The sequence below is a fragment of the Nerophis ophidion genome, linkage group LG21, assembly GCF_033978795.1.
Source record: "Nerophis ophidion isolate RoL-2023_Sa linkage group LG21, RoL_Noph_v1.0, whole genome shotgun sequence".
NCBI lineage: Eukaryota > Metazoa > Chordata > Actinopteri > Syngnathiformes > Syngnathidae > Nerophis > Nerophis ophidion.
This window is the reverse complement of record NC_084631.1, coordinates 14,753,770-14,778,801: the sequence shown is the minus strand read 5'-3', so window position 1 is coordinate 14,778,801 and position 25,032 is coordinate 14,753,770. Positions and strand designations below refer to the sequence as shown.

At 43.3% G+C, this 25,032-nt stretch overlaps 1 protein-coding gene across 2 annotated transcripts; it reads right to left on the bottom strand.

The window, feature by feature from the left end:
• Positions 1-160: 160 nt before the first annotated feature.
• si:ch211-105c13.3 (uncharacterized protein LOC325758 homolog) lies at positions 161-23,631 on the bottom strand. Of its 2 annotated transcripts, XM_061881988.1 has the most exons (4): positions 23,424-23,631; positions 17,695-17,754; positions 531-652; positions 161-462 (listed from the first exon to the last, which is right to left on the bottom strand). In XM_061881988.1, the coding sequence occupies exons 3-4, from the start codon at positions 648-650 to the stop codon at positions 307-309; spliced, it is 276 nt and encodes a 91-aa protein (XP_061737972.1). In that variant the 5' UTR covers positions 651-652; positions 17,695-17,754; positions 23,424-23,631; the 3' UTR covers positions 161-306. The 2 variants fall into 2 exon arrangements, with proteins under 2 accessions (XP_061737972.1, XP_061737971.1); XM_061881987.1 differs by lacking the exon at positions 17,695-17,754 and having other exon boundaries at positions 23,424-23,605.
• Between the last annotated feature and the right edge of the window lie 1,401 nt (positions 23,632-25,032).

Genomic DNA, 25,032 nt, shown 5'->3' with positions numbered 1-25,032 from the left:
AAAAACCCGCCCGGACACCCCAGACACCGCCGCAAAAGAGGACATGTCCGGGGAAAAGAGGACGTATGGTCAGCCTATCATATGGAAGGTACTTGTCCTTGTCAATGTCTCAAGAAGGGTGAAAATACGATAACACACACATGACAGACAACACAAGAAGTCAATCAGTATGAAGCGTTTATTGGCGTTGTTGCTAGGAAGTCCTTCAGCACGGAGGGAACATTGACTACATGCTAGCATGATGAGTTAGCTGCATTTTTAAAAGCAATTCAAAAGGAAACATCAAAAAAAAAAAAGAGAAGCCGTCTACGAAGCCACCGCGTTGGATTCAGTCTTGACCTGGCTGATGGACTTGGCCACGTAGCCAATCAGGGTGAGGTATTCCTGGAAGCTGACCTTGCCGTCGCTGTTCTCGTCCAAGCCGCGCTGCATCTCCTTGATGGCCGCCGAGCTGTTCGTGTCCTGCAGTGGGGGGAGGAGTGTCAGCGGGAGGAATGTCAGAAAATGGTGAGTCGGGGGCTTTCACTTACCTCCATGACGCCGCCAAGTTGCTTCTTCACCATCTTCTGGAAGGCCTTTCCATCCAGGTTCTCCTTGCCTCGGCTCGATTTCAGGAAGGTGGTGACCACCGTCTGGATGGCGGACTCCATGTCTGAAGAATAAATACAAAATCCTACTTCATTATGAGATAATGATTATTTATGTATCTAATTATTTACGTATTTATGGTTTATTTATTTATGTATTCACTGTTCTGTTACAAAGAGAAAATGGGATAGACCAGCTGTGATATGAAAAGGGTTAGGATTATCAATCAATCAATCAATGTTTACTTATTAAGCCCTAAATCACTAGTGTCTCAAAGTGCTGCACAAACCACAACACAAACCACTACGACATCCTCAGTAGGACCACATAAGGGCAAGGAAAACTCACACCCAGTGGGACGTCGGTGACAATGATGACTATGAGAACCTTGGAGAGGACCACATATGTGGGCAGCCCCCCCTTCCCTCTAGGGGACCGAAAGCAATGGATGTCGAGCGGGTCTAACATGATACTGTGAAAGTTCAATCCATAGTGGACCCAACACAGCTGCAAGAGTCCAGTCCAAAGCGGATCCAACACAGTAGCCTGGGGAATTATTCCCTGCGTTTGTAAACATAAACAAACACCAACTGTTGTTCAATTATCCTATCCCCAATTCTTACTTATCTATTTGCTAACTTCCTCTTAATATATAATTTGCTGTAAAGTGCTTCCATTTACACTTCTTAAACTTTACTAACCATTTTTTCTTCCGTTGTTTTGAATTAGCTTAGCTAACAGGTAAGCTAACCCCTCTCAGTGTGTAACATTAAAGTTAAGTTAAAGTAGCAATGATTGTCACACACACACTAGGTGTGGCGAAATTTGTCTTCTGCATTTGACCCATCTCCTTGTTCACCCCCTGGGAGGTGAGGGGAGCAGTGGGCAGCAGCGGTGCCGCGCCCGGGAATCATTTATGGTGATTCAACCCCCAATTCCAACCTTTGATGCTGAGTGCTAAGCAGAGAGGTAATAGGTCCCATGTTTATAGTCTTTGGTATGACTCGGCCGGGGTTTGAAATCACAACCTACCGATCTCAGGGCAGACACTCTAACCACTAGGCAACTGAGTAGGTGACCTTGTGGACCTAAAGTGACCTTTAGCGATAGTGATAATAATACTTGACAACGACACTTAAAATGCGAAGGAAAGCATTATTTATTTGCCGCGAGGCAGGTGATTTATATCAACTATCGGGAGCGAAAGAGAAAGTTCGTGTGACGACGTGTTCAAGTCGGAAAGGTGATACAAACTGCTGATGTCAGCATTCTGTATGCAAGGTGCAGGATCGAGGCCTGCATGCTCGCTTATGTCAGAAGGCGAGAGAGAGCGGGGTTGGAGATGGAAGAGGAGGAGGAAAAGGAGAAGGAAGAGGTAAGCACAATGTGAGCTGTGATCTCTGACGGAGGACATCTGATCTTGAAGATGCTAGCGGCAGGGTGTTCGGGGGATGGGCGCACTGGTACTCAGATTACAGCCTACCGGCCTTCTGCTGGGGCTTCACGGTGGCAGAGGGGTTAGTGCGTCTGCCTCACAATACGAAGGTCCTGAGTAGTCAGGGTTCAATCCCAGCCTTGGGATCTTTCTGTGTGGAGTTTGCATGTTCTCCCCGTGAATGCGTGGGTTCCCTCCGGGTACTCCGGCTCCCTCCCACTTCCAAAGACATGCACCTGGGGATAGGTTGATTGGCAACACTAAATTGGCCCTAGTGTGTGAATGTGAGTGTGAATGTTGTCTGTCTCTGTCTATCTGTGTTGGCCCTGCGATGAGGGGGCGACTTGTCCAGGTACCCCGCCTTCCACCCGATTGTAGCTGAGATAGGCACCAGCGGTAGAAATAAGCGGTAGAAAATGGATGGATGGATCTGCTGTACTCTGTGTATTGTACTGTATTGTTTACCGTACTTGTATACTGTACTGCATGTGGTCACCTATTGACATACTACAGATTAGCATTATTGATTTTACATGGCGATTTCAACACCTCCAAGTTTGCTAATGAAAACTATAACTTAGATGCACGATCACGAACAAACAGCTGGAGTGTAATGACTATGATTCCTACAGTATAAACACTTTGTAGGACTCAGCAAAAGACAAAACTTGCACATTGAGCTTCAAATGGTAAATGGTATAGCGCTTTTCTACCTTCAAGGTCCTCAAAGCGCTCTGACACTATTTCCACATTCATCCATTCACACACACATTCACACACTGATGGTGGGAACTGCCATGCAAGGCCCTAACCACGACCCATCAGGAGCAAGGGTGAAGTGTCTTGCTCAAGGACACACGGACATGACAAAGTTGGTAGCAGGTGGGGATTGAACCAGGAACCCTCTGGTTGCTGGCACAGCCATTCTCCCAACCAAGAGTTGCAAATTTTTTAAAAACTACTTCCTGCTAATGGCAACAGAGCGTCTAGCGTGGGGGTCAGCAACCCACGGCCCTAGAGCCTTTGGCTCCCTGGACCTCTTTCAGAGATGTGTGAAAATGGAAAAAGATGAAGAAAAAAATAATTTTTTGTTTTAATATAATTTCTGTTGGAGAACAAACATGACACAAACCTTCTTAATTGTTAGAAAACCCACAGTTTATGTTATACATGCTTCACTGATGAGAGTATTTGGCAAGCATCGTTTTGTCCTACTAATTTCAGCGACCCTTAAACTCACCGTAGTTTATTTACATGAATAACTTTCTCTGATGCTCCCACAAAAAGACGTGTTTTATGCAACTCCTTTGTCTCATTTTGTCCACCAAACGTTTTATGCTGTGCGTGAATGCACAAAGGTGAGCTTTGTTGATTTTATTGATTTGCTGGAGTGCTAATCAGGCATATTTGCTCACTGCATGACTGCAAGCTAATTGATGCTAAATGCTATTTAGGCTAACTTGCATCATTACGCCTCATTTGTAGGTATATTTCAGCTCATTTCATTTCTTTCACTTATGTCCTCGTTATATTTTTTTATATTTGCATGACACATTATCTGTGTGTAATATTGGCTGCATTTATTATAGTTGTTTGTGTGCCATGTTGTTCAAGACCACAGCAAACGTTACCCAACTTGCAAAGATTGAACTTGGATACATACATCTATACCGTTGGCCATTCTGAGCCAGACATTTCCAGAAATAATCTCATCCTGTGCTTGCAAATAATAATATGATGATAATTTAACAAGATATAACAAATGGACAGCAGTTATCATAATCAACTAATTTTTTAAATGTTGCAATAAAAAATGAGATTTTATCATCAAAAACAGTTATTTATAAACAGAAAACAAAAGTACTGAACATTGGTACTGTTGAGTATCCCTATCTTGAAGGAACTCTCCTGAAGGAATCAAAAAAGTACTCTCTATCAATCTATCTATCTATCTATCTATCTATCTATCTATCTATCGGTTCCGAGGTACCGGGAGTTGATACTGTATCAGTGCAAATGTGAACGGTACCCAACCCTTGTCCTGGTCTTGAGACATGTTTGCATAACCTCTTGTTGCGAGGCAGAGCATAAACTCAAACAACCAATCATACGCATGTAACGCACAATGCCTCACACAGCAGACGAAGGCAAAAATGACACACAAAGGAAATGACTGTAATACAACACTGTGAGTTGTGTGTTTATTTAGCTGATTGTTGCCTCACATGACTGAGAGAAGACAAAGAAGGGCGGTAAGAACAAAGTGATTATGTGCTTGTGTAAACAAATTAATTAATCAAATTGGGGACGTGGGTTATGCTGCCTCACAAAGCACCAGAAGGACAAGGACAGCGGCAAGAACACAAAAAACGATTGGGAAAACTCCAGTTTTAAAGTACTATTAGGCTTATGTATTTAATCCGGGTTTCTGCAATGCAACTTGAAACATAATTCAACATAATTTGTATCGTCGATCGTCTATATCGCACAAACATAGTAAGTCACGTCTAAAGATGTCCAATAATATCGGGCTGCTGATAAATGCTTTGAAATGTAATATCGGAAATTATCGGTATCGGTTTTAAAAAGTAAAATGTATGACTTTTTAAAACGCCGCTGTACGAAGTGGTACACGGACGTAGGGAGAAGTATAGAGCGCCAATAAACCGTAAAGGCACTGCTTTTGCGTGCCGGCTCAATCACATAATATCTACGGCTTCACACACACACACAAGTGAATGCAACGCATACTTGGTCAACAGCCATACAGGTCACACTTAGGGTGGCCGTATAAATAACTTTTGTTTGTACGGCCACCGTCAGTGTGACCTGTATGGCTTGCATTCACTGGTGTGTGTGAAAATCCATAGATATTACATGATTGGGCTAGCACGGAAAGGCAGTGCCTTTAAGGGTTATTGGCGCTCTGTACTTTTCCCTACATCCGTGTACCACTCTGTACAGCGGCGTTTTAAAAAGTCATACATTCTACTTTTTGAAACCGATACCGATAAATTCAGATATTACATTTCAAAGCATTTATCGGCCGATAATATTGGCAGTCTGATATTATCAGACATCTCTACTTAAAATCATTTATTTTCCTTAAAACTCGACAGTGCGCCTAATGTAAGGAATACATTTGGTTGAGCTTACCCACCTCAAAGCTGTTTTATTTTGTAAAAAGTGTAATGATAAGTGTGACCAGTAAATGGCAGTCAAACATAAGAGATAAGTGTATATTGCCACTCTGATGGTAATATGTCTCAAGTAAACAACACCAACATTTTATATGTTGGTGTTGTTTACTTGAGACGTATTGCCATATTGCCATCAGTGTGTTCCCACTGCCGTGGGATCTCACTCCTCAGCCTTCCCGGTAAGGTTTATTCAGGTATACTGGAGAAGATGCTACGCTGGATAGTCAAACCTCTGATTCAGGAGGAACAGTGTGGTTTTCGTCCTGGTCGTGGAACTGTGGACCAGCTCTATACTCTCGGCAGGGTTCTTGAGGGTGCATGGGAGTTTGCCCAACCAGTCTACATGTGCTTTGTGGACTTGGAAAAGGCATTCCACCGTGTCCCTCGGGAAGTCCTGTGGGGAGTGCTCAGAGAGTGGGGTATTGGACTGTCTTATAGTGGCGGTCCGCTCCCTGTACGATCAGTGCCAGAGCTTGGTCCGCATTGCTGGCAGTAAGTCAAAAACATTTCCAGTGAGGGTTGGACTCCGCCAAGGCTGTCCTTTGTCACCGATTCTGTTCATAACTTTTATGGACAGAATTTCTAGGCGCAGTCAAGGGGTTAAGGGGTTTTGGTTTGGTGGCCGCGGGATTAGGTCTCTGCTTTTTGCAGATGATGTGGTCCTGACGGCTTCATCTGGCCGGATTCTTCAGCTCTCACTGGATCAGTTTGCAGTTGAGTGTGAAGCTACCGGAATGAGAATCAGCACCTCCAAGTCCGAGTCCATGGTTCTCGCCCGGAAATGGGTGGAGTGCCATCTCTGTGTTGGGGAGGAGACCCTGCCCCAAGTGGAGGAGTTGAAGTACCTAGGAGTCTTGTTCAAGAGTGGGGGAAGAGTGGATCGTGAGATCGACAGGCGGATCGGTGCGGCATCTTCAGTAATGCGGACGTTGTACCGATCCGTTGTGGTGAAAAAGGAGCTGAGCCGGAAGGCAAAGCTCTCAATTTACCGGTCGATCTACGTTCCCATCCTCAGCTATGGTCATGAGCTTTGGGTCATGACCAAAAGGATAAGATCACGGGTACAAGCGGCCGAAATGAGTTTCCTCCGCCGTGTGGCGGGGTTCTCCCTTAGAGATAGGGTGAGAAGCTCTGCCATCCGGGAGGAACTCAAAGTAAAGCCGCTGCTCCTCCACATGGAGAGGAGCCAGATGAGGTGGTTCGGGCATCTGGTCAGGATGCCACCTGAACGACTCCCGAGGGAGGTGTTTAGGGCCCATCCAACCGGTAGGAGGCCACAGGGAAGACTTGGGACACGTTGGGAAGACTATGTCTCCCGGCTGGCCTGGGAACGCCTCGGGATCCCCTGGTAGGAGCTACACGAAGTGGCCGGGGAGAGGGAAGTCTGGGCTTCCGTGCTTAGGCTGCTGCCCCTGCGACCCGACCTCGGATAAGCGGAAGAAGATGGATGGATGGATGGATGGATTTTATATGTTCCATTGAAAATAAATAACAATGCACACGGCACTCAAAAATCTATCCAAAGAACCACCATTACATATTACGGCATCCACAAGGAAGTGTTTTCAATTTAGATTAAAAACAAATATATGACTCCTTTAATGCGCCCTATGATTCGGTGTGCCTACTATATAAAAAAATATTTTGAAAAATAGACTATTCATCGGCAGTGCGCCTTACAACCCGGTGCACCATATGGCCCGGGAAATACGGTAGTTGGATTTGTAAATCAGGATGTTAATGTCCAACGTTGAAGCCACGTTGTTGGTTGGGAAATGACCAACTTTCAAAGGTCAAATCAGTGTCAAAATATAACATTGGACAAATGTTGTCAAAAAGTATGTTGTTTCAATGTTGTATTTGTGTTGCAGAATCTTCATTGGGAAATCACTAGAATTCAACGGTCATATCAACGTCAGGACCCAACACTGATTAAACGTTGTCAAAAAGAATAGAATAGAATAGAATAGAATAGAATAGACTTTATTGTCGTAATATTTCACGAGATTAAAGACTCCAACTTAAGGTGCAGTTGTAGGAACAAATATGGGGTAAAATAAATAACACAAGAGGTAATAAAGGAAGCAAGTTGCTTTAACGTTATGTTGGAGTTCCTCAACATCAGGACCTCATTCAACAAGTTCTCAACGTTGTTTCTAATGTCTTGTGCCTGTTTGGAAATGTTCTTCATGTTCACCGATGCCATGGACGCAGAGATCATGCTTAAGTTCCTCTCCAAGGCAGCTGCCGTGGTTACCACTTTGGAGCTGATAATTATCCCTGTCTTGCGGTCCAATTTCCAGAGGAGACTGAAAGCGGGTAAGACCAAGCGGCACGGTCAATAATGTCTGCCTGGAGCCTCGGAGTTGTTGCTGTTGTTGACGCGGTCGCTTAGCAACACTGCTAGAAGGTGATAAATCTGCATGTGACACAGAAGTCACACTGAGCACACTGGGACACACCCAAAGAGCAGTTTATGGGGGTACGAGGAGGTCATCCTCGCAGTTCCGGCTTGTGTGGGAAGCGGCCTAAATGTCCACAGGCCACACACGCACACACACACACACACACACACACGCAACAATTAGGAGTTTGCTTGCATTAACCTAATTACTGAGCCAGAGAGGTCAACCACAAATCAGGATTGTGTTTCATGTGGCTCTACAATGCCAGCACACACACACACACACACACACACTTTTCCTACATACTAGTGAGCATCTGTCACCATCTTTTTTTCAATTATTTAACACCTTACTGATTGTTCCAACACCTTTGGAACAACAGCAGGACAACGGGCAGTGTGGGTGTGTGGGTGTGTACACAGGTGTGTCTTTAAGTGTCCAGGTCATACATTCTAAAGACTGACAGGCCGGCGCTCATTAGCGTCTCCTTCAGGTGTAATGAGACAAACATGAAGCCATACCGAAGACGCCCGTTGTCCAAATGGCTTGGTTAGTTTGTAGCGTTGGCTTAACAAGAGCACGAGGACAGCCTGCTTGTGTGAGTCAGCACGTGGTTTGCCCTGAGGCATGACTCACAGGACTTGTGCAAGGCTTTGTTAGTTTTGCTTCTTCTTGGAATTTGATGCAATAAAAAAAAAAAAAAAATGTTAATGGTATGAAGTCGGTGCCAATTATTCAACAGTTAGGGTTAAAGGATGCAAACATGTGTCCTTAAGGTCATGGTTCTTTTTAAGTCCATCCATCCATTTTCTACCGCTTATTCCCTTTTGGGGTCGCAGGGGGCGCTGGCGCCTATCTCAGCTACAATCGGGCGGAAGGCGGAGTGCACCCTGGACAAGTCACCACCTCATCACAGGGCCAACACAGATAGACAGAGAACATTCACACTCACATTCACACACTAGGGCCAATTTAGTGTTGCCAAGCAACCTATCCCCAGGGTCTTTTTAAGTGCGACACAAAAACCGACATTATAGAATTGAATAAAGAAGACTTCCTGAAAAACGTGTTTTTTTGGAGAATTTTTGTGGTCCACTCACCATATGAACTAACAATCTAGTCAATTGATACTGTTCTTTATTTTTCTACAGATGCAGCGCCTTCCTTGAGGTCTTCTACCGTAAAAAAAAAAAAAAGTTTTCTGTTCCGAAAACCCCTGCATAGATGATTGAATCAGCGGATTTGGAGGATGTTCATTCTCTTGTTTAACCTCTAAAGACATGCGTGGACAGCACTTTTAGAGGCCTACTGAAACCCACTACTACCGACCAAACAGTCTGGTAGTTTATACATCAATGATGAGATATTAACATTGCAACACATGCCAATACGGCCTTTTTAGTTTACTAAATTGCAATTTTAAATATCCCGCGGAGTTTCTTGTTGCAAACGTCGCGGAATGATGACACGTGCGCGTGACATCACGGACTGTCAGGAAATATTAGCGCAGCACCACTTGCGGCTAAAAGTCGTCTCTTTTCATCGCGCAATTAAACAGTATTCTGGACATCTGTGTTGCTGAATCTTTTGCAATTTGTTTTTTTAATAATAATGGAGAAGTCAAAGTAGAAAGATGGAATTGCAAAGTTTTAGCCTTTAGCCACACAAAAACACGGTGATTCCTTGTTTAAAATTCCCGGAGGTGAAGCTTTACAATGGATCAGAGCGGTCAAGCAAACATGGATCCCGACCACATGTCAACCGGCAGGTTTCGGTGAGAAAATTGTGTTAAAAAGTCGCCTCTAACCGGAGATCTGTGGACTTTGCTCCGTCCTTGTATCTGCCGTGACTTTCCTCAGACACTGGCCTCAAGACACCCGGGGCCACACCCCTCCGACTATCAGGTACTATTTAATCTCACTAAAACACTAGTAACACAATAGAAAGATACGGGATTTCCCACAATTATCCTATTAACTGTGTCTAAAAACATCTGAATCCATCCCAATGCAATCGCCTTTTTTTTTTTTACTTTTTTTTTAATGATTTTTTTTTCTAGTCCTTCGCTATCAATATCATCATCCACAAATCTTTCATCCTCGCTCAAATTAATGGGGAAATTGTCATTTTCTTGGTCCTAATAGCTCTTGCTGCTGTAGGCTCCCATTAAAAACAATGTAAGGAGGCCTCACCCTTGTGACGTCATCGTCTGCAACTTCCCGTAAAGGCAAGGCTTTTTTATCAGCACCAAAAGTTGCGAAATTTATTGTCGATGTTCTCTACTAAATCCTTTCAGCAAAAATATGGCAATATCGCAAAATTATCAAGTATGACACAAAGAATGGACCTACTATCCCCGTTTGAATAAGAAAATCTCATTTCAGTAGGCCTTTAAAGCTCTTATTTCCAAAATTGTGCACACTACTGAATTGGGGTCTTATGCCGACAAATGGACACCTATACTGCTATCTGGTGGTGTCAGAAGAGTATAACATACAATGGAAATTGTAAAAAAAAAAAAGTAAAAAAAATAGCATGTCACTACACATGAAGTACACGTTTGTGTACCTATTGATTAAGTACATCATATAAAATGATGATTTTTAGTTGTTATTCTAATTAGGGTCCAATAAGTCCAAATAGCAAAGAGAAATAATTAAAAAAAAAGCATATCAACAAACAGATTTGGCCTTAAGAGGTTAATTTTGTGGGGGAAAAAAGCATATAACATAAAACTATAGTCATTTCAGATGGCAATCTTTGGGCTTTAAGAAACACTAAAAGAAATCGAGAATATAAATTGTGGTTGTCGGTAAATGTTTCATTTTTAGATCAGGCAGAGTGGAAAATGTTATGGAATCTTTAAAATCTGAGGAAATTTTGGAATCATGCAGAAAAAAACAGAACTACGTAGACCACAGCACTAGTACTTTGTTGCACCACCTCTGGCTTTTATAACAGCTTGCAGTTTCTGATGCATGGACAAAGAGAACTCTCCATTAATCTTGCTCCAACTTTCTCTGATTGCTGTTCTCAGATCAGCTTTGCAGGTCAGAGTCTTGTCATTCACCATGTTCTTCAATTTCCACCAAACATTATACATTGGAATGAGATCCCGACTCATTGAAGGCCACATCATTGACCTTGTGAATCTTTCTTCAAAAAACGTTTTTACAATTTTTGCCCTATGGCAAGATGCTTTATCATCTTGAAAAATGATGTCATCATCCCCAAACATCCTTTCTATTGATGTAATGTTAAACACAATGTAAACGTGTTCATTTATTGAAGATGTAATGACAGCCATCTCCCCAGTGCCATTACCTGAAATGCAGCCCCATATCGTCAAAGACTGTGGAAATATGCATGTTTTCTTCAGGCAGTCGTCTTCTTAGATCTCATTGGAATATCACCAAACCAAATTTCCAGCATCATCGCCTTGCCCAATGCAGATTAGTTATTCATCACTGAATATGACTTTCATTTAGTCAGCCATATTGCTTTTCTTTAGCCCATTGGAAATGTGTTTTTTATGTTTAGATGTTTTGCTTTTCTGTAGTTGAATCCCATTTAATACAGTTGGCTCACAGATGGTGATTCCAGTTTCCGCCCATTTGTTCTTCATTTGTTTTGTTGTGCATTCTTCTTTCAAGAGATATTGCTTGAAGTTTTCTGATGTTTTCCTTGTTCTACCAGTATGCCTGCCTTTTACAACCTTGTTTGTCCTTGATCCATATTTTGGACACAGCTGACTGACTGTGAACAATCAAAATCTTTTGCAACAATGTGTGATTCTTTACTTTCCTCCTCCTCACCCACAAAGCCATCCACGACCAGGCCCCCCTGCTACCTCACCAACCTGCTTCACCGCCATACCCCTTCACGCAGCCTCCGCTCCTCTGATGCCAACCTCCTCTCCCCACCACTCAGAACCAAGCTCTGGACCTGGGGTGATAGAGCCTTCTCCATTGCTGCTCCCACCCTCTGGAACACTCTTCCAAAACCCATCCGTGCCTGCCCAGACCTTCCCACCTTCAAAAGCCTTCTCAAAACACACCTCTTCAGATCTGCTTTTAACTTGGTCCACATTAATCAATTCATGGATAGAACTGTGAATCTTTGGGCACTACACGATTTGATTCGATTTAAATCTTGTGGGTAACAATTTGATTCAGAATCGATTCTCGATTCAAACTCCATACTTTTTAAATAACATTCGGTGCCAGTTTTATGATTAACTAAATTCCTCTAAAAAGAAAATAGATAAGCAGCTGTGATACATTTCTATTATACCTAAAAGAAAACTAGTTCTGTTCACTAAAATTTTACTCAAACATTTAGTTAAGTCAAATACAAATATGGCTCCTACCGTTGATGTTGACATGTGTCATGTATGTTTTTTTAAAAAATATGTTTCTTATATATATATATATATATATATATATATATATATATATATATATATATATATATATATATATATATATATATATATATATATATATTATATATATATATATATATATATATATAGTATATATATATATATATATATATATATATAATATATGGGAAAAATCACAAGACTACTCTTCATCTCGAGAGAACTGTTTCATGAGGGGATGGTAGATAGGAGCAATCGTCAGGAGATTTTAATCTCCTGACGATTGCTCCTATCTACCATCCCCAGCATGCCCACAACACTAGTAACTTAGATCTGATATCAGGCAAGCATCGTTTACTGGCTTGTACCGTTCGAAGTGTTGTATGCAGGGGACCAAAGATTTGGAACCAGCTTAATGAGAGCCTCAAGATGCTGTATCCATTCTCCAACTTCAAAAAGAAACTGACAACTTATCTATTAACCACGTATCTTTAATGCCTCATGTAGGGTAGACTACTGTTGGGTTTTGCATGGTTGAATGAATGTATGTATGTATGTGTATGCTTGCTTTGGTACTATTATCTTGTGTTTATCATATAGCGTTGTTGTTGTTTTTGTTTTGCTTGCTACCATGTTTCATGTTCCATCATTCCATGTAGGTATATATACTGTCCTCTGGACCCCCTGTCAAAAGCTTCTTTTAGCTTATTTAGGGGACCCTTTCACGTACCGACATCTTTAATTGATGATATTCACTACTATTGAAATTGTTTTATGGTAATGTGAACAAACTTGAACTTGAACTTGAACTTGAACATTAACCTGGATTTTACCAAAATGGACACATTGATTTAGTGTTTTCAGATTTTTAACCGCAGAAAGAAAGATGTACTAAAGTTATATGGTTGTAGTCGTCAAGACAAAGTCAAACCTGGCCTGTGAAGTTAGTAAAGCTACTGTTAAGATGGCAACATTGAATACATTTGACATGTGGAAAAGGGTGCAACATTCTGGCCCCACCCCTTTTAAAAAGGATGAAGCCAACTTTTGCCTCACACGTATTAGAATGTCATCAATGCAATTTTTAAACGACACCTTGCGAAGCTACTACAGCCGAGTGTCCTGGGTTCGCATATTCTGGGTACTGATAAAATAATAAAAGGGAGTCATGAGAGCAGGTCCGGTCTCCACCACTTCTTTATTGTTCCCTTCTTTACACCTCTCTCCATATACCTCACCTTCTTCAACAACCCACCTTTATGTAGACCTCTTACGTCACAGCCCTACGGCAACACTGGAGGGACACCCTGAACTGTTTGTTACACTACCGACGAATATGAAAAGGCGTTTGTGTAACTTATTTTTGTAAGTTTAAAGAAAACCAGAAGAAGAGCTGAGCATGTTAAAGGCGTCAGAGAGTCTTTCAGGTGGAACAGTGACTGCTGCAACTAGAAAGTGTTACGGTTAGAACCCAGACAAGTAGAAACCAGTTCTGGGCCTTGACTGATTTGCAACGCTCCTACGCACCTCATGAGGTGATTTCGTACAGTAAATAAAGCAGGCACTGGAATACACAAAAGTGTTGACAATACACCTCGACTGTACTTGACATAAAACTGCTGGAAAGTTTTAAGCAAAATAAAATACGCGTATTTAAAGTGGAACTGCGCTTTTTGGGGGAATTTTGCCTACCGTTCACAATCATTAGAAGAGACAAGAACACAAAAGGTTTTTTGTTTTTTTCCCCACTTTTTAACATATAAAAGTCCTCTTTCTTGGTGGCTAGCAATACAGTTAACAGGAGCAACCACTTCTACCTCTAAATCACTTTAAAAAATGCATTCAAAAACCGTCAACAATACTTACTTTATGTTCGGTAACCTGTATAATAACTGTAGGGACGTTGTTTTTGTTTGAGCGAACACTGAGGAACTCTTTTTCTAGCGTACTAACACATCGGCGACTGAAAAACATGAACAATCATATCACAGTATCTGTAAAGTATTTCACGTTTTTTTGTACACAACCAGGCCAGACAGCATATGTACCGTATTTTTCAGACTATAAGTCGCTCCTTAGTATATGTCGCACTGGCCAAAAATGCACAATAAAGAAGGAAAAAAACATATATACGTCGCAATGGAGTATAAGTCGCATTTTTTGGGGAAATGTATTTGATCAAGAATAGACATTTGAAAGGCAATCTAAAATAAATAAAGAATAGTGAACAACAGGCTGAATAAGTGTACGTTATATGACGCATTAATAACCAACTGAGAAAGTGCCTGGTATGTTAACGCAACACATCATGGCAAGAGTCATTCAAATAATTATAGCAGGGGTCTCAAACACGCTGTCCGCGGGCCAATTGCAGCCCGCGAGACGTTATTTTGAGGCCAGCACCTTAAAATTAAAATTTAATGTTAGTGCGGCCCGCGAGTTTTACATGAATGGCGCTTTACAGCGTCATACTTTTAAACCCTCGATTTTTCCAGGAGGCTCCCAATGTCAGTGCCCCACCAGGTATAATCATTCTTTTGAATTTCACCAACAAGATTAAGAGGGCACCGTGGAAGCACTGCTTTTAGCGTCCTCTTCCACCTGTACCAACAGCGTGCCAGCCCAGCCACATGTTGGAGTCAATATTACTAGACGCAGTAAGCGACTGCAAGACATAGTTAATCAACAGCCATACAGGTCACACTGAGGGTGGCCGTATAAACAACTTTAACACTGTTACAAATATGCGCCACACTGTGAACCCACACCCAACAAGATTGACAAACACATTTTGGGAGAACATCCAAAACACAACACAAAAAATACCCAGAATCCAATGCAGCCATAACTTTACAGTACGGCCACCCTCAGTGTGACCTGTATGGCTGTTCAATAAGTATGTCTTGCAGTCGCTTCCGTGGGTCTGCAGAAGTCTCATACAATGTGTGACTGGGTCTGCACACTGTTTATATGATGGAAAAGCGGACCAGATGGCTGTACGTAGAGAATGTTAAAGGCAGTTCCATCACAACATGCTCTTATAATTGTTGTTCGGGTGAAAAGCGGGAGATTTACTGGAGGGGCGCTGATATTCGGGTGTTTCCCGGAAAAATCGCGAGAGTCGGCAAGTATGTTGCTATTTGCTAGGGTGGGACAGCCATTCAAAGAAGGTGAATTCATCAAAAAGTACATATTAGATTTTTATGAGAAAAATCACCCAGTTTCTGCATCCAGTGAGACCCCTGAACTATAATATATAGAACATGCTATACTTTTACCAAACAATCTGTCACACCCGATCGCTATATCCGATGAAATCTTCTTCCTCGGTGTCGCCTCTGGTATGTGCCCCGCTAGCGTCCTTTCTTTCTGCTGCTCGAATGCTGTTCTCTGCAGCATATTTCACTACGTTCAGTTTGTAATCTGCAGTATATGATTTCCTTTTCGGTGCCATTTTAGTTCAGTCCTTCTCAGTTTTTATAAGTTACCGCCAATGTTGATGTGATCCATCTTAATAGCTCCGGCAGTAGTGTATAACATATAGCATTTAGCACTTCTGCCATGACCCGTCCCCGCCAAATTCTTATTGGTTGGCGTGTGAGTGACGATTGCTGACGTGTGTGTGACGATTGGGGACATTTTCTTCGTCGCTCACACGAATGAGATAAATAATATTATTCGATATTTTACGGTAATGTGTTAATAATTTCACACTTAAGTCGCTCCAGAGTATAAGTCACACCCACGGCCAAACTATGAAATAAACGTTGTCCGAAAAATACGGTACTGTAGTTGTATTGACACACATGACGTGCTGCATGTGTCATGATCAATATACAGTCTGACTCATTAGATAAATTGTCTGTTGGGGGCGGTATAGCTCAGTTGATAGAGCGGCCGTGCCAGCAACTTAAGGGTTGCAGGTTCGATTCCCGCTTTCGCCATCCTAGTCACTGCCGTTGTGTCCTTGGGCAAGACACTTTACCCACCTGCTCCCAGTGCCACCCACACTTGTTTATATGTAAAAATTTGATATCGGGTTTCACTATGTAAAGTGCTTTGAGTCACTAGAGAAAAAGCGCTATATAAATGTAATTCACTTCACTTCACTGTTGGGTCCATCTGGGCAGGGACATTTTACCCCGGTTAATTATGGGAAAGCACTTCCATCCATCCATCCATTTTCTACTGCTTATTCCCTTTGGGGTCGCGGGGTGCGCTGGTGCCTACCTCAGCTACAATCGGGCGGAAGGCGGGGTACACCCTGGACAAGTCATCACCTCATCACAGGGCCAACAGATAGACAGACAACATTCACACTCACATTCACACACTAGGGCCAATTTAGTGTTGCCAATCAACCTATCCCCAGGTGCATGTCTTTGGAAGTGGGAGGAAGCCGGAGTACCCGGAGGGAACCCACGGGGAGGATATGCAAACCCCACACAGAAAGATCCTAATCCCGGGATTGAACCCTGACTACTCAGGACTTTCGTATTGTAAGGTAACCCCTCTTCCACTGTGCTGCCGGGAAAGCACTTCATTTATGTCAAAATAGCTTGGCTTCAAGTTCCACATTTTGCAGCTCACTCTCTCGGCTTCCGTCTGCACCAATGTCTTACTCTTTCTTCGCGCTCGCTTCTAGAAGCAGCAGTTCATCCTCAATAAATTCAGCTTCAAAAAGAAAAGGTTGTGAATCCTCACTTGTCTATCGTCTTTGTTTTTTGTTACCAAGTCTGCCATGATTAGAACATACACAAGCGTTTTGTATCCGGAAGTAGGAACACACATTGTTGGACCACCATATTATTTACCTTGGCCCACACTATCATTTAATGTGGCTCACTACGCAGTGAGAGGCCAGAGGGGGATCGTGTGACCCTGCGGAACATGCTTTATCAGTACCATGCGGTGTTATGCTTTAAAACCCACTTCGAAAGTTCATTGTAGCCATTAATCCTGACGCCCTCATTTTTATTTATAAAGAAAATTGCACAAATGTATTTATTCAACCATCCATCCATTTTCTATCCTATCTCTGCTGCATTCATTTTTGTTTTATAGGTGAAAGTGTTTTATATATTTTGCTCCTGAGTTAATGTTGCTGCTCCATTTTAATTCATAATCATTGAGTCTACTGAATTACATTTTAAAGTATCAAATGGTTTAAATCGGTCAATAAATGTTAATAGTTTAATAACTTTTTTATTTTTAATTTCAGGCAATATGCTGCGTTAAAAATCTTTTCTGTTACAGACTAAAAAACTATGTGTGGAGAGGCGGAGCCGACGGGCCGACGGTGGGGCAGAACACGCTTTGGCCCTGCTCAAGATGGCGGCCAGGAGGCGGAGAATGCGGCGGAACGAAGAGGCGGGGCGTGCCGGGAGCGACGCCGCAGCAATCGAGATCAGGTGCGTGGCTCACACACCGGTTCACAATCTGCCTATCTCCTCAAAGTGTATAAAAGGGGAGAAGGAGGAAAGATCAAGAGAGAAGAGGTGGAGTGTCCGAAGCAGATACAGCAGTGCCGGAAGAAACAAGAACGATCCGAGAATGAGCCCCGGACGAGGACGACGACAACGGCAGCTGAAGAGCCGACCGGAACGAGCAGCGGAGGAGGAGCTGAAAAGCGACCTGATCGACACAGAGGCTTTCTCATTTGAAAAAATAAAGGAGTCAAACCTGCTCAACCAGATGTCCTTCCTGGGTGGTCCCCGCAACCCGCACAACGACGGCAGGAGTCTGTCACAATATGTTAATAAAGTTATTTTTTGTTGTGAATGGATCTATATTTATTTCTTTTTTTGATGTTTTTAGTGTTTACAAGGATATAATTTTAGGCAGGGGTGTACTTATAACAATTTTATAGGCAAATCATATTATCTATAGCCGCGGTGGAGAGTTGGGTGTGCGAAATGTTTTCTCCTTCCTAGGAGAGAGCGTAACAAAAAATTTAGAAGCACTGGTTTGATGCGTTGTATGTCTTTCTTTTGGTGTCATTGAATTTCCCTTACCTAAAATTTGATGACCTTTTTCGTTTTTGGACGGTCAAACATCACACTTAACAAACCAGTCCAGATCCTCGCAAATCATTTCCTGCCCAAAGAATCCCACGCCTTTGGGTTTTTTTGTTGTTTTTTTAGTACAACTGTAAAATAAGACACCGTGGGGCCCAAAAAAGTTGTGAGTGCCATCACTTTGTTAACCAGGTGAGAAACACTATTGAATTCAACAAGGAAATATAAAGGTTGCAACAGTATGACTTTCCATTGAAATCTTCACTAAAAGTAAAATATTTTAACGATTAATCACAGTATGTACATGGATGTGAGTATCTCTTTGAGGAAAAAAGTTGAACATTGAGAAAAATGAAGACATTTACTGTAAGGGCTACCACGCAAACACTGAAAGAACATTTTAAAAATCAAGACTACATTACCTGCAATTGGGTGCATTTCCACTCTATAATTTACCTTTATATTTATTCTCATCCACCAACCTTTTTGAGACTGACATTTCCCATGTGATGTACCACAATTTTTTTTTTTTTAGCAGCTAATTTACTAACATTATTATTAATGAAAATATAATATAAAATTATATAATATGCATGCAAAAAACTCCTCTCTGAGCTGCCACCTTATCGTAGTAGGGGTGTTTGCGTGTCCCAAGGATCCTAGGAGCTATGTTGTCCGGGGGCTTTAAGCCCCTTGGTAGGATCTCCCAAGGCAAACAGGTCCTAGGTGAGGGATCAGACAAAGAGCAGCTCGAAGACCTTTTATGAAAAAGACATATCGAGGACCCAGATTTCCCTCGCCCGGACGCGGGTCACCGGGGAGCCAGGCCCGGAGCCAGGCCCGGAGATGGGGCACGATGGCGAGCGCCTGGTGGCCGGGCCTTTTCCCATGGGGCCCGGCCGGGCACACCCTGAAGAAGCAACGGGGTCCCCCCTCCAATGGGCTCACCACCCATAGCAGGGGCCATAGAGGTCGGGTGCGATGTGAGCTGGTCGGCAGCCGAAGGCAGGGCACTTGGCGGTCCGATCCTCGCCTACATAAGCTAGCTCTTGGGACGTGGAACGTCACCCCAATGGGGGGAAAGGAGCCTGAGCTAGTGCGCGAAGTAGAGAAATTCCGGCTGGATGTAGTCGGACTCACTTTGACGCACAGCAAGGGCTCTGGAACCACTTCTCTCGAGAGGGACTGGACTCTCATCCACTCTGGCGCTGCCAGCAGTGAGAGGCGACGGGCTGGGGTGGCAATTCTCGTTTACCCCCCACTAAAAGCCTGCACGTTGGAGTTCAACCGAGTGGACCAAAGGGTAGCCTCCCTCCGCCTTCAGGTGGGGGGACGGGTCCTGACTGTTGTTTGTGCTTACGCACCAAAGAGCAGTTCAGAGTATCCACCCTATTTGGGTGCTCCCTCGGGTGATTCCCTTGTCCTACTGGGGTACTTCAACGCTCATGTTGGCAACGACAGTGAAAGCTGGAGAGGCGTGATTGGGAAGAATGGCCGCCCGGATCTGAACCCGAGTTGTGTTTTGTTATTGGACTTTTGTGCTCGTCACAGTTTGTCCATAACAAACACCATGTTCAGACATAAGGGTGTCCATATGTGCACTTGGCACCAGGACACCCTAGGCCGCAGTTCCATGATCGACTTTGTAGTTATGTCATCGGATTTGCGGCCAAAAGTTTTGGACATTCGGGTGAAGAGAGGGGCGGAGCTTTCTACCGATCACCTCCTGGGGGTGTGTTGGCTGCAATGGTGGGGGAAGATGCAGGACAGACCTGGCAGGCCCAAACGCATTGTGAGGGTTTGCTGGGAACGTCTGGCAGAGTCTCCTGTCAGAGAAAGTTTCAATTCCCACCTCCGAAAGAACTTTGAACATGTCACGAGGGAGGTGCTGGACATTGAGTCCGAGTGGACCATGTTACGCACCACTATTGTCGAGGCAGCTGACTGGAGCTGTGGCCGCAAGGTAGTTGGTGCCTGTCGAGGCGGTAATCCTAAAACCTTGCGGATACCAGCGGTGAGGGATGCCGTCAAGCTGAAGAAGGAGTCCTATCGGGTCCTTTTGGCTCATAAAGGTCCGGAGGCAGTGAACCGATACCGACAGGCCAAGCGGTGTGCAGCTTCAGCGGTCGCGGAGGCAAAAACTTGGACATGGGAGGAGTTCGGAGAAGCCATGGAAAACGACTTCTGGACGGCTTCGAAGCGATTCTGGACCACCATCCGCCGCCTCAGGAAGGGGAGGCAGTACACTTTCAACACCGCGTATCGTGTGGATGGTGTTCTGCTGACCTCAACTGGGGATGTTGTGGATAGGTGGAAGGAATACTTCGAAGACCTCCTCAATCCCACCACGTCTTCCTATGAGGAAGCAGTACCTGGGCAATCTGTGGTGGGCTGTCTTATTTCTGGGGCTGAGGTTGCCGAGGTAGTTAAAAAGCTCCCCGGTGGCAGGGCCCCAGTGGTGGATGAGAACCGCCCGGAGTTCCTTAAGGCTCTGGATGCTGTGGGGCTGTCTTGGTTGACAAGACTCTGCAGCATCGCGTGGACATCGGGGGCGGTGCCTCTGGGTTGGCAGATCGCGGTGGTGGTCCCTCTCTTTAAGAAGGGGAACCGGATGGTGTGTTCCAACTATCGTGGGACCACACACCTCAGCCTTCCCGGTAAGGTTTATTTATGTGTACTGGAGAGGAGGCTACGCCGGATATTCGGACCTCGGAACAGCATGGTTTTCGTCCTGGTCGTGGAACTGTGGACCAGCTCTATACTCTCGGCAGGGTGCATGGGAGTTTGCCCAACCAGTTTACATGGGCTTTGTGGACTTGGAGAAGGCATTCGACCATGTCTCTCGGGAAGTCCTGTGGAGAGTGCTCAGAGAGTATGGGGTATCGGACAGTCTGATTGTGGCGGTCCGCTCCCTGTACAATCAGTGTCAGAGCTTGGTCCGCATTGCCGGCAGTCAGTCGGACACGTTTCCGGTGAGGGTTGGACTTCACCAAGGCTGTCCTTTGTCACCGATTCTTTTATGGACAGCATTTCTAGGCGCAGTCAAGGCGTTGAGGGGTTCCGGTTTGGTGGCCACGGAATTAGGTATCAGCTTTTTTGCAGATGATGTGGTCCTGATGGCTTCATCTGGCCGGGTTCTTCAGCTCTCACTGGATTGGTTCGCAGCCGAGTGTGAAGCGACCAGAATGAGAATCAGTACCTCCAAGTCTGAGTCCATGGTTCTCGCCCGGAAAAGGGTGGAGTACTATCTCCGGGTTGGGGAGAAGACCCTGCCCCAAGTGGAGGAGTTAAAGTACCTAGGAGTCTTGTTCACGAGTGTGGGAAGAGTGGATAGGGGGAGATCGACAGGCGGATCGGTGCGGCGTCTTCTGTAATGCGGACGTTGTATCGATCCGTTGTGGTGAAGAAGGAGCTTAGCCGGAAGGCAAAGCTCTCAATTTACCGGTCGATCTACGTCCCCATCCTCACCTATGGTCATGAGCTTTGGGTCATGACCGAAAGGATAAGATCACGGGTACAAGCGGACGAAATTAGTTTCCTCCGCCGTGTGGCGGGGCTCTCCCTTAGAGATAGGGTGAGAAGCTCTGCCATCCGGGAGGAACTCAATGTAAAGCCGCTGCTCCTCCACATCGAGAGGAGCCAGATGAGGTGGTTTGGGCATCTGGTCAGGATACCACCCGACCGCCTCTCTAGGGAGGTGTTTAGGGCACGTCCAACCGGTAGGAAGCCACGGGGAAGACCCAGGTCACGTTGGAAAGACTATGTCTCCCGGCTGGCCTGGGAACGCCTCGGGATCCCCCGGGAAGAGCTAGACAAAGTGGCTAGGGAGAGGGAAATCTGGGCTTCCCTGCTTAGGCTGTTGCCCCCGCGACCCGACCTCGGACAAGCGGAAGAAGATGGATGGATTGATGTATGGATGTATGGATGGCATGCAAAAAACTCAGGAAAACATTTCTCATTTGGTAACTTTATCCTGTATCCACGCCCCCTTGGGTAATATACTCCCGGTATGGTGACCTCTGTTTACAATCTGTAAACGTCAAAAATACACCTTGTCATTGGCTCCTTATAAATGACTGTAATCATCCAAATATGATTAGAAGTTAAGTGGACAGAGAGAATGGAGGCAACAACAAATAAGCTAGCTTGATGGTTTTCGGTGCTGCTGATTGTCTTTCTGTCCTGCAACTCAGTGCGGTGTTCAGGCAAGAGGAACCACGAGTCCATGCAGCTGAACAAATTTAGTTAAATTTTTCTTCTTTTTTTTTTTACATTTCATTTTAAAAACGTGGAAGATCTATTGTTATAATATGTATACGTCACTTACATATACATACACACATATATATTGTACATATACACACATATACATATTTATATACATACATATATATATATATATACGCATACATACATACATACATGTATTACGCATGCATGCATACATACATACATATATATATGTATATATATATATACACATATACACATATATACATATATGCACATATATATATACGTATATACACACATACATAAACATACATACACACAAACATATATATATGTACATACACATATATATATGTACATACACACACACAAGCACACACACACACACATGTATATATATATATATATATATATATATATATGTACATAGATACATACATACATATAGATATATACATACAGTATATACACAAAAATAAATATACATTCAAACACATATATATACATACATACACACACATATATATATATATATATATATATATATATTCATATATACATATATGTATATATATACACACACACACATTAATGTAAAACTAATTATTCTCTAAAAAAAAATGTGTTCTGTGGTATTATTTTTGGGGTCTGGTTGTCGTATCATTGGGTCTTCATCAGACCTTTTGGAGTAACAGCTGAGGACGAAAGCTAGCAGGAAAAAGGTGTGACTGTTAGACTTCCTGTTCGCAGTCATCACCCATGCACGAAAAGAATAACAACATCATTCACACTGATAAGACCAAAAATCTGACCTCCATTACACGGGTCACATGTGCCAATATTGCGTGACGGAGACAATGTCGGGGCGAGGGGGGCTGGTGGGGGGGCCTGCCCCTGCCCCACATTGAGCTGTGGCCCAAAGTATTGCTGACAATTTGTCCAATGCCCACAGGACGGAGTGACACGGGGCTCATGAATTAGTGAACGCGACACGGCTTGGGTTTCCCCAGACGTGTAAAGAGACGGGGGGTTCGTTTACAAGATGGAGAATCTGATCCGGCAAGATAGTTCAGCAAGAAAGTCATGTAACATTCATGAGAAATGAGCTACAGTTAAATCATAAACATGCATACAATAGAAAAACATCAGAGTCACACTCACCAAGAGGATTGAGGGTTTTTGGAGGAAAAGCTTCAACAATAGGAGCAGCTTCTTCTTCTTCTTCTTTGCTGTGAGCTACAAGAGGCAGCAACACATATCTTTTCCGTGATTTAACTTCTCCACCAAGCCAACTTTTTTTCACTGTCACAGGGCGTGTGCAAGCGCGGGGGAGAAGGAATGTGCAAAAGGGGCGCTGCTGCTGCTTGAGCAACTGTTCAAGTCTGCAGCCCTAGACTAAAACACACTTTTTTTCATTTTTTTAAATTTCAAAACTGTGTCATTACAGCTTTTAACATGTAGGAGCTAGTGTGTGTGTTTGTACACAAGGGCCACACCCTGGAACTTCACTCGCTTGTGCAAAAGAAAGGGAAGAACCGTTCTGGCTAGGGAGTAAACCCTGCACAAAGAACACTAAGACAGCTACCAGGGAGACAGTGAACGCCTCACAGTGCATTCTCTGAATAGTTGAGAATTAAAGCACACAGATTGTTCTCCTTGTGAATATGAACAACACATTAGTAAGACTTATAAGCACTTGCAGCTGTGCGTTGTACATGGGAAGTATGAGTAACAAAAATAATAACATGATGTCAATAAACGTGATAACTAAGGGCTCAAATGTGTCACCTGCAGCAGGTAAATGAGGGCTCATACAAAGAAGGGGATTGCTGGAGACTCTGGCTCCACCCAGTGGTTATTTGTCTGAACTGCATGTATATGTAAAAAGAAAAAAAAAAAAAAAGAAGAAATTTTCCACTCTTGGAAATTCTTGAGAGAGCCTCAGGAATTACTAATATCCGTCGTTTTACTGTGGACCCACACGAGTACAATGAAAAAACAAGCCTTCTTTTGTGTACACACACAGGAGAAAAAAGTACACTAGTGAGGACACACCCCTTACAGAACAAGAATGAAACAAATGTCTGATGACTATATAAGTAAATGATGTGAGTCACCAGTTGTGGGATTGTTTATTCTGGCAAAATACTGCTTATTGTTTGTGCTGGTTTGTGTAGTAAAAAAATTTTTGTCCGTGTCATTACGTTTTTTTAATTAATTTGTACTATGTTTTTAATGCAATTTTTTGGGGGAGGATCTAATCAAGTTGTAATTAGCGAAGTCCGATAAAGGCTTTTTTGCTGATATCCGATATTACGATATTGCCAAACTCTGATTCCTATATCAACCGATACTGATATATACAGTTGTGGAATTAACACATTATTATGCCTAATTTTGTTGTGATGCACCGCTGGATGCATTAAACAATGTAACAAGGTTTTCCAAAATAAATCAACTCAAGTTATGGAAAAAAGTGCCAACATGGCACTGCCATATTTATTATTGAAGTCACAAAGTGCATTATTTTTTTAAACATGCCTCAAAACAGCAGCTTGGAATTTGGGACATGCTCTCCTTGAGATAATCCTAATACCCACTTCAACTATGGGAAATACTATACTTTGACTTTCACAAAGTGCATTATTTTTAATTTTTTTTTAAACATGCCTCAAAACAACAGATACAAAAACAATGAAGGCACACAGCTTCAGTCCAGAGTACACCAAAGTAATAAAGTACACAATAACATAGCTTTTGCCACACTGCG

What these genes read in the sequence shown, in the direction of transcription:
- si:ch211-105c13.3 (XM_061881988.1), bottom strand. Translation starts at nt 650, where the DNA reads ATGGAGTCCGCCATCCAGACGGTGGTCACCACCTTCCTGAAATCGAGC. An exon ending in AACTTGGCGGCGTCATGGAG is followed by an intron (nt 463 to 530) that starts GTAAGTGAAAGC and finishes CCCCCACTGCAG; the next exon opens with GACACGAACAGCTCGGCGGC.